The sequence below is a fragment of the Benincasa hispida genome, chromosome 1 (genome assembly GCF_009727055.1).
Source record: "Benincasa hispida cultivar B227 chromosome 1, ASM972705v1, whole genome shotgun sequence".
Lineage (NCBI taxonomy): Eukaryota > Viridiplantae > Streptophyta > Magnoliopsida > Cucurbitales > Cucurbitaceae > Benincasa > Benincasa hispida.
This window is the reverse complement of record NC_052349.1, coordinates 58,053,622-58,064,417: the sequence shown is the minus strand read 5'-3', so window position 1 is coordinate 58,064,417 and position 10,796 is coordinate 58,053,622. Positions and strand designations below refer to the sequence as shown.

The following is a 10,796-nucleotide window of genomic DNA, read 5'->3' as shown; positions in this document are numbered from 1 at the left end:
TAATAATAATAATAGTTATTCACTAGGTAACTTCTTACTAAGTTGGAAACTCATTCTTTAAGGGGTTATGTTTTGTAGGCTTATTTTTTTTATACCCTTGTATTCGTTCATTCATTCTCTATGAAAGTTGTTGATTTCTTAAAAAAAAAAAAAGAAAAAAAAAAGAGAAGAAAGTATAAAAGTTCAACAATCTACTTGTTCATTGCCATTTGTTGCTTTCCTCTAAATCTTACCTTTTCTCTCTCTCTCTCTGTCTCTTTTTAGGTAATGCTCAAAACTGTAGCTCTCCCGATGCAGTTCACAAAGTTAGGCAGCAGTTGGTGGAAAAGATTGATCTTTGGCTGTCAGAGTGCCAATCCACCACTGGTAGGAGTTATATCTGAAGCACAACCACCAAGCCCTCATTCTTAACTCTTAACTACTTTGACCTGTTTAGAATAATTTTTCAAGTGTTTTTAGACAAACAATTTATAAGTGGTAAAAAAAACACACCCTAAATCACAGTCTAATCACTATCTGTGTGTATTATCCTCAAAACAGATGTTTAATTGCTCCATTGAGGACATATCAATCCTACTCTGCACTCTCCTGATGGGATCAAGGAACACAAATTATGTGGGCATTTATGTAATTTTCTAGGATTTTTAAATAAATCATAGATTTTTATACATTCATAAGTTGACCATCACACTTGTCATCTGTAATGTGTTGTTCCATTGTTAGAAAATCGATCTTATACCTTTTGTTTTCTTCTTCTTCAAGTAATCATTTTATAAGTTACTCTTTATATTTTATGAATTAGAGCTCGTATCATCATATGTGATATGACAAAGTTAATTGTAAACCCCTGAATTTGTTTTACTAGTTAAGTATGTTCAAATTCCTTTAATTAAGTGTTGAATGCCTTTGTAGAAATAAGTTGTGAAAATGTAATGTTAGTAACGATTTTGAAAGTATAAAGTTTGAGGAGTTGTATGCAAGAGGAAGGAAACTTTCCAAGTATAGAAATGTAAGCTCTCAGGTGAGATTGGAGAGCAGGAAATATTCTTAGTGTTGAAGGTAAGGTTCTCGAGTGAGCCAAGAGGAACCAACACTTAGCAGATTTTCAGGGTGACCATGCGTTAGTGGCATGCTGATGTATGTGACGGTCTTTTCAGATGGTATGTGATAATGGGTAGAAATGCATGTTATTACAGTGTTAAGTTTTTAAACAATGCTGGCTTGCGTTGATAAAATATGTTAGATTGCGTCCAAAAAACATTAAGTTTATAACATTGCGGTCGCATGCGTTCATCGCATAGAAAAAGTTGATTTTTGTATATTTATGTAGAACATGCATTGACGCAAGGCAGAAAGAGTGATCACAAAAAATCAATGGTCGAGCGCAGCATTACCGTAGGGCTTTGCGGTGATTTGTGTTCGCAAACATCTGTTCAAGAAGGATTGCCGCATAGAGACGACGCAACTTGGTGGGCGCATCTGGGTGAAAGACATAATTAATCACAATGGGATAGAAAGCTGATGGCGGTCGAATCCGAATTAAGTTGACAGTCGCTAACGATAACAAGTACACTCAACTTTTCGATGACAGATATTCGGTGCATCAGTCAGAGAATTAAAGCCATTCCATCTATGCAATCATAAGAGAGAAGCCGCCTTTTACCTTGAAGCTCTATAAATATCGAGGGCATCTTTCAGAAAAGAAGTTCACCAGTTCGGATGCTTAGATAAATTTCTCCATAGTTTAGCCATGTCCATAGTTTTTCTTTGATTTTTAAGGCGGAGCAAGAGAAGAGTAGAGATGCCGGAAGATCGCTCAGGGCAATTCGAGAGAGAACCCGGAGGCGTAAAAGCAGAGAGCGGGCCGACCCTCGTGAGAGCGAGATTATCTTTTGAAACGAGTAGAAAAGACAGTGTAAAAACCTGGGAAGCAAGAGATTGCTACCAGGCTCTTTATTCTCTTCTTGCATTGTTATTTTGCATTTCATCTTTATATTTATACAATGAAAGTTCTTATTCTACATCTGTTCACTCTCTTAGCACGCATGAGTAACTAAACTTGTCGAATGGGTTGAGAAGAACTAAGCTAACATGACCTAAGATGTTCATTGCTTGCGATTATCTTGTTTTATGTTGTGCCAAACATCCCTTTAGAGCTACTCGAGAGAGAGTCTAAAGAAAGAACCTAAGACTTGAGAGAGCTAGGTTAGAATCTAGACTCGAGAGAGTAAGATTAGAACTGCATAAACAAGAGATAGGGACTTAGAGATAAGCTATGTTTGCCAACCTGCATCGCATGCATCTTAGGGATAGGTATGATATTATGTGGTCGCCTTATTTGTGTGTGTGCCATTTTGTCATCGCATAAATAAGAATAGAGGCTTATGTGTAGGTCCTATAGACTTATTGCATATAACGCGTGCGTTCTAGCTTTAGAAGCCATAGCATTCGTATCGAGAGATGGTTTACTTTGGTATCTGGGTAATAATGGTGTAAGTTAGTTCAATGGAATTCTGGGACAAAGCATGTAACTGATCTCTCGGAAGTCCGTTAGTAACCGAATTATCCCTTCTTCATATCGAGAATATCGCCGTTCACTATCGCATTACTCAATTCGCATTTTACTTCCCGTAAGGAATTAGAATCAACTCTAAATTATCGTAACTGCGCGCCGCCCCATTCTGGGTGGGTACTTCCATCTCTCTGGACATTGTATATATATTGGCACGAAAATCAACACACCCACACATACATGGTGAGGTTTTTGTTACGTATTCACTACACTAGGATTGACAGCTCCAACAACGATTTTTCACACTGATGAAAATTAGATTTGTACAACCGCTACTCATAAAAATGTCTTGTATACTCCCAAAATCACAATAAGTTCTTGAGACCTCACTAAGACCTATACTAGGAAAACTGCATAGAAGGGTTTTAAGCACTATATTGGATTTGTCCACATGAGCAGAAGCGTGGAGATGTCTTCATATCGCATTTTAATAACACGGGCATAAGCAAAATCTTCCGATCCGTTAATCATTAAGGGTCCAACACTGACTATGGAAAATAATACTCGCATCAAGAGTTGAATTATTTGGTAAAAAGATAAAGATAGAGCGTACAAGAGTTATGAGAATCACAACTCCACGAACTAGTCTAATCAAAAGTATGGGGAAAACACTCACATTCGATTCATATAGCAAACCGCATTTTACAAATTATGAAAGGCACTTACCCATAGCTGGATGTCCGCATGACACACGTGGGGTAAGCCAAAACGAAAGTAAGTTGCAGGATCAATGCATAAATAAATAACTGCAACTCCGCTACAAGTAGGTATGAGTTTAGTCTGAGAAAGAGCGCATTGCTCGTAGTTGGATGTCCGCATGACACACGTGGGGGCAAGCCAAAACGAAGACAAGATACTTGGATCAGCGCAAGGTCAGAAAGAAAATAATAATAAATAATAATAATAATAATAATAATAATTAAAATAATAATAAATAATAATAATAATAATAATAATAATAATAATAATAATAATAATAATAATAATAATAATAATAATAATAATAATAATAATAATAATGTCAAGAAATATGCAAGGATAAAAATCATTCGACACTCCAATGAAAAAGTTTTTTTGAAATAAATCATGCGATGTCCTGGAATTTAGTAAAATCTTTTTTAAGGTTAAACTTGCGGTCCCCAGGTCTTAGAAATATTTTAAAAACCTTGATTAAGACTTAAGGAAATTTTGGTGTATAGGATTTGAATGAAGCATCCTTGAGAAATCTAGGAAAAGAGATTTGCGGGCGACTTGCTAAAGGAAATCTTTAACTCATGCTTGAGGACAAGCATTGTTTAAATTTGGGGGTGTGATAACGGGCAGAAATGCACGTTATTACAGTGCTAATTTCTTAAACAATGTTAGCTTGCGTTGATAAAATATGTTAGATTGCGTCCAAAAAGCATTAAGTTTATAACATTGCGGTCGCATGTGTTCATCACATAGAAACAGTTGATTTTTGTATTTTTATGCAGAATATGTGTTGACGCAAGGCAGAAAGAGCGATCACAAGAAATCAATGGTTGAGCGCAACATTATCACAAGGCTTTGCGGTGATTTGTGCTCGCAAACATCTGCTCAAGAAGGATTGCCACATAGAGATGGCGCAACTTGGTGGCGCATCTGGGTGAAAGTCATAATTAATCATGATGAGATAGAAAGCTGATGGCGGTCGAATCCGAATTAAGTTGACAGCCGCTAACGGTAACAAGTACACTCAGCTTTTCGGTGACAGATATTCAGGGCATCAGTCAGAGAATTAAAGCCATCTCATATGTGCAATCATAAGAGAGAAGCCGCCTTTTACCCCGAAGCTCTATAAATATCGAGGGCATTCTTCAGAAAAGGGGTTCGGTGGATTTAGCTCAGTACGTCTGTGTTCATAGTTTTCTTTTAAGGTAGAGTAAGAGAAGAGTAGAGACGCGGGAGATCGCTCAGGGCAACTCGAGGTGTAAAAGCAGAGAGCGGGCCGACCCTCGCGAGAGCAAGATTATCTTTTGAATACGAGTAGAAAAGACAGTGTAAAAGCCTGGAAAGCAAGAGATTGCTACCAGTCTCTTTATTCTCTTCTTGGATTGTTATTTTTTTACTTTATCTTTATATTTATACAATGGAAGTTCTTATTCTACATTTGTTCACTCTCTTAGCACGCATGAGTAACTAAACTTGTCGAATGGGTTGAGAAGAACTAAGCTAACATGACCTAGGATGTTCATTGCTTGCGATTATCTTGTTTTATGCTGTGCCAAACATCCTTTTAGAGCTACTCGAGAGAGAGTCTAAAGAAAGAACCTAAGACTTGAGAGAGCTAGGTTAGAATCTAGACTCGAGAGAGCAAGATTAGAATTGCATAAACAAGAGATAGAGACTTAGAGATAAGCTTTGTTTGCCAACCTGCATCGCATGCATCTTAGGGATAGGTATGATATTATGTGGTCGCCTTATTTGTGTGTGTGCCATTTTGTCATCGCATAAATAAGAATAGAGGCTTATGTGTAGGTCCTATAGACTTATTGTATATAACGCGTGCGTTCTAGCTTTAGAAGCCATAGCATTCGTATCGAGAGATGGTTTACTGTTGTATGTGTGTTGCATGGTCGCAAAGCATGAACGAATCCTAGGAAGTGTTAGCCGAAACCCTTCTCAACCCATTCACTGCATACTCATCGTATCTTTCATTTTATCAACTCTTTTCGAACTCCTCCGCATTTGTTTATTTTCATTACCGCAACAAACAAACCAACAACTATTTGAGTTACCTGTTACCGCAACGTTTTTTTGAGAAATTACCACCGCATATTGTTTCCCAAGTCTCTAAGTTTGACCTGGACTTACCAGGAAACTCAGTGGGGATTACACTTGGATTCCACTGAGAAAACTCGAGTGCTTAACGCATTTTCATCACTGCATTTCATCCATAATTCCACCTCATAAAATAATGCATCAGTATGCGACCAAGTATTTAAGGGAAGGCAAAATGTTTAAGTGTGCCCTGTGATAAGGGGAAGTCCATGAAAGAAGTGGAGTTAGCTCATTCTCGATCAAGTATCAGTTGAGAGGCTTAGTAGTAGGTGTATTGACCTACAGTGGATCGATGCGTTGGTAGTGGCACTCGCATTATGCAGCGGAACGAGGTTATAGAAGTAAATGAGGGAAGGTTGTATAAGTAAGCTTAGTCAGAAATGCTTAAGGAAGAGGCTATGCGATGATGGCTAGAGTCAAGCGATGAAGAGGAAAAGATTTAAAGGATCACAAACCTTATGTGATAAAGTCAGGCTGAAGAGTTCAGCTTAATCACCTGGTTAGTGGGCTAAGTGGTAGCTTAGAAACGTTTATATTGAAAAATAAAGGGTAGAAGAAAGAAGACAAAATCTACGTGGAAAACCCTAGATCAGGAAGAAAAAAACCACGATAGAGAGTTTTTATTAATTTTATTACACTTACAAAGCACCCAGACCCAGATATAAAAAGATATGGTAGAAACCTAAAAATAGTAGAAGCATGTAAAAAACTAAAACGTCCTTAGGGCATACACTCTTTATTTCAAGACTCCCCCTCAAGTTGGGGCATAAATATCAATCAGATCCAACTTGCTAACACAGTGTCAAAGCTCTATCCTAGTAACCCTTTGGTGAGAACGTTAGCAACTTGTTGATTTGACGGGAGGTAGGGAATACAAATGCGGCCACTGTCCAATTTCTCTTTAATAAAGTGTCTGTCAATCTCAACATGTTTTGTTCTATGATGTTGTACTGGATTGTTGGCGATGCTGATAGTTGCCTTATTATCACAGTAGAGTTTCATGGGACCATGACCGTCTTGGTGGAGATCATATAAGACTTTCTTCAACTATATCTTTTCGCATATCCCAAGACTCATAGACCTGTATTTTGCCTCAGCGCTACTTCGAGCAACCACACCTTGTTTCTTACTTCGCTAGGTAACAAGGTTACCCCACACAAAGGTACAATATCCTGACATTGATTTTTTATTTGTAATGGATCTTGCCTAGTCTGAATCAGCATAAGCTTCAATGCATCTATTGTCGTGTTTTCGGAACATTAAGTCTTTTCCAGGAGTAGACTTTAAATACCTCAGAATCCGAGTAACAACCTGCATATATTTCTCACATGGAGCCTGCATGAACGGACTGACCATGCTAACAACATAGAATATATCTAGTCTTGTATGAGATAGGTAAATAAATTTCCCCAAGAGACGCTGGTACCTTTCTTTATTCACTAGAACCCCTTCAACATAATCTCCCAGTTTAGTATTGACTTCAACAAGAGTATCAACAACTTTATACCTTGTCATCCCGGTTTCCTTCAACAGGTCTAGAGTGTATTTTTGTTGAGACACGGGTATTTCGTCCTTCGATCTTGCTACCTCCATACCAAGAAAGTATCTTAGACTACCAAGGTCTTTGATCTCGAATTCACCTGCCATACTCTGCTTTAATCTGTCCATCTCTGCTATATCGTCTCATGATAAAACTATATCATCAACATATATAATCAGAACAACAATCTTCCCAGATTTAGATCTCTTTGTGAATAGAGTATGATCAGAATGTCCCTGAATAGAACCTTGGGACTTAATGAAGGTAGTAAATTTATCGAACCACGCTCTTGGAGACCGTTTCAAGCCATATAAGGACTTCCTGAGTTTGCAGACCCGATTGTCAAATTTTGCTTCAAACCCGGGGGAGGGGGGGGGATGGCTCATATAGACCTCTTCTTCTAACTCACCATTCAGGAAAGCATTCTTAACATCAAGTTGATGGAGGGGTCAATCTCTGTTAACTGCAACTGAAAGAAGGACCTGAATTGTGGTCAGCTTCGCTATCGGAGAGAAGGTTTCTGAGTAATCAATCCCATATGTTTGTGTGAATCCTTTAGCAACCAGCCTGGCCTTGTATTTATCAAGAGTCCCATCAGATTTGTATTTCACCGTGAACACCCACTTGCATCTGATAGTTTTATGGCCTTTAGGGAGCACAATCAGATCCTAGGTTTTATTCATTTCAAGCGCTCGCATTTCTTCCATAACTGCAACTCTCCATTCAGGAACTTCCATGATCTTATGCACACTGCTTGGTATCATCACAATATCCATGTTGGTAGTAAAGGCCTTAAATCTCAAAGATAAATTACTGTAGGACAAGAAACTCTACATAGAGTGTCTGGTACATGATCTAGTTCCTTTCTGTAGAGCAATTGGAAAATCAAGAGTAGCATATTCACCAGGTTTGTCTTCCTGTTTATCAGTGCTTGACTGAGAGTAAGAATCACACTCACCCTTCTGTTGCAAGCTTTCAGTTCCCTGTGTATCATCTGATAACTTATCACCATCGCCAATCTCGACATTTTCAGAGTTCATCACATTGATCGCATCACCCTTAACCACATCACCCCCAACACACTCATTATCATCAGGAATAGTGGTACCTTGAGCTGGTTCCGATTTTGAATCTTAGACAACTTCCAGAGGAGCAATAGGGGGAACTATTTCCTTTCTAAGATTCTTCTTGTAGTAGGTTCTCCAGAGCACCTGTTTCGTAGGAAGGATAGGGTCATTTGTTTCAGGGATAGGCTCATGAAGAAGGTCTAAAGGAATAGAATAGGTGGTTGTGTTAGTTTCTTCACTAGCGGTCTCCCCTGAAGAGGACTAACAGGGAAAAATGGTTTATCCTCAAGAAAAGTGGCATCCATGGTGATAAAGTAATATCAGGAGGAAGGCTGAAAGCACTTGTAGCCCCGTTGGTGAAGTGGATACCCAACGAACACACACTTTTGGGCACGAGGAGTGAACTTACTCTGGTGAGGACCATGATTATGAACAAAAACGGTACATCCAAACACCCTAAGGGGGACATCAGGGAAAAGACGAGTGGACGGGAACAACTTTTTAAAACACTCAAGAGGTATTTGAAATTTAAGCACACGGGAGGGCATTCGATTGATTAGATGAGCTGCAGTAAGTACAACATCCCCCCATAGGTACGACAGTAAGGACGCAAGAATCATGAGAGGTTGAGCCACCTCAATAAGGTGCGGGAGGGCATTCAATTGATGAGATGAGCTACAGTAAGTACAACATCCCCCCATAGGTACGACGGTCAGAACGCATGAATCATGAGAGGTTGAGCCACCTCAATAAGGTGGCGATTTTTCCGCTTAGCTACCCCATTCTGTTGAGGCGTATAAGCACATGAATTCTAATGGATGATACCCTTCGAAGTAAAAAACTCGCGAAGGGTCTGATTAACAAACTTTCGTCCATTGTCACTTTGAAGAATGACGATTTTGGCATTAAACTGAGTTTCAACAGTGGTGTAAAACTGTTGGAACACAAGTGTTACTTCAAATTTGTTAGTAAAAAGAAACACCCAAGTAAGATGGGTGTGATCGTCAATGAAGGTGATAAACCACCGTTTACTAGACACTGTCATGACGTTGGATGGACCCCAAAAATCACTATGTATTAAGTGGAAGGGTTGAGAAGGTTTATAAGGTTGAGAAGTAAAAGAGACCCTAGGCTGTTTAGCACGAATACATACATCACAAGACAGAGAGGAAACATTCACATTTCGAAATAAATGGGGAAACAAGTACTTCATATATTGAAAGCTTGGATGTCCAAGACAAAAGCGCCACGACAAATAATAAATTTCAGAAACAGTAAAAGAAGATAACAAGCTAGTCCTAGTCAAAATCCTAGAAAGAGTATCATCGGAAAGGAAATATAACCCCCTGTCATGCCGGACAGTGCCAATTGTCGTCCCCGAGCTCAGGTCCTAAAACGAAACATCATCGGGTGAGAAAACAACTCTGCAGTTTAAATCTCTGATGATTTTACTTATAGATAACAAGTTGTAAGACATCTTTAGCACATGAAACAGAAGCAAAGGATCCATCTGCAATTCTAATTCTTTCATTTCCAGCACTTGGATAATAGGAGATGAATTGATCAGATGATCCAGTTAAGTGATCGATCACTCCTGAGTCAAGTATCCAGGATTCACTTCTCTTAATAAAGAAACTAAAGAACTGAGGAGTACCTAATTGGCCAATATTGCCGGTCCCAATAGTACCTATCAGCAGAATTCTTCACCTGAGAGTCAGCATCAACAGTCTCACTAACAAGGGCTCTGCTGGTCTTAGACTTGTCGTTTGGAGACCGACATTTGCCGTTTGGAGGTCGACTGTGTGATTTCCAACACTGGTCCTTTGTGTGCCACGATTTTTTGCAGTGCTTACATATAGGAAGATATTTTCCATTTTGCTTGTCATTCCCAGATCCAGAGGATTTGACCCCAAAGGTAGCAGAATCTATAGGAGAAGTTTCGGGACCATTCATAGCGCTGGTTCTATCTTCCTTTAAACGAACTTCAAAGCACACCTCCATAAGGGACGACATCGTCTTTGTTCTAGAATCCGACTCCGGACAATGTCAAATCTTGAATTTAAGCAAGCTAGAAAATCATAGATATGGTCAGCTTCCTCAATCTTCGAATACTGGACTGCGTCAACAGGAAAATTCTAGAAAACTTCACGACATAGATCCATCTCTTGTCATAACAAAGACAATTTGTTGAAGTAGAACGTCACGTCCATGTTCCCTTGCTTGTACTCATACACTTGTTTCCGCAACGTATAAAGTTGTGAAGCATTCTGCCTTTTCGAATACAGTTTTTGGACAGCTTCCCAAATATCCCGAGCAGACGCTGAATAGAGAAGATGTTTTCCATTCTGAAGCTCTATGCTGTTTATCAGAATTGAGCGAAGGAGAGAATCCTCCATCTTCCATATACGCTCCTGAGGGTCCCTAAGGTTCTGTCTTGGTATCTCTTCAATTAGATACCCAAACTTATGCCGTCCCTCGAGGACCATTTTAATAGATTGTGACCAGAAGAAATAATTCTGGTCGTTAAGTTTTTCTCCGATGGTTATCCCTATAGAGTTTCCCACAAAACCAGACATGATATTCATAATAGGTAAAGTAGGATAAGCAGTTACTGGGTTTTTTGAAATAACGGAATGCCAGAATACGAATCTGGATGGGAAGCCGCGAGTGCAAAAATCTATTGCTGCAACCTCGTCAACTGTTGTTGGAATCCAACGGCGCCACCATAACCTACTGACTCATCTTGAGGGGAATTAAAAGAAGTAGGAATGAGATGCTTCTGCTCATAGGCCCCTTAACAAGATGTCTGGGCAGA

The 10,796-nt window shown here is 39.1% G+C and overlaps 1 protein-coding gene across 2 annotated transcripts in view; it reads left to right on the top strand.

Moving 5' to 3' along the window:
- Positions 1-756, top strand: part of LOC120092798 (probable serine protease EDA2) — a 12,561-nt gene extending 11,805 nt beyond the window's left edge. The window contains exons 12-13 of one of the 2 annotated variants that reach the window (XM_039051012.1): positions 265-366; positions 541-756. In XM_039051012.1, the coding sequence (XP_038906940.1) occupies positions 265-366; positions 541-548 (110 nt within the window). In that variant the 3' untranslated portion in view covers positions 549-756. Of the gene's footprint in view, positions 1-264 lie in introns of both variants that reach the window. The other variant, XM_039051005.1, reaches the window with a different exon arrangement.
- The last annotated feature ends 10,040 nt before the right edge of the window (positions 757-10,796 follow it).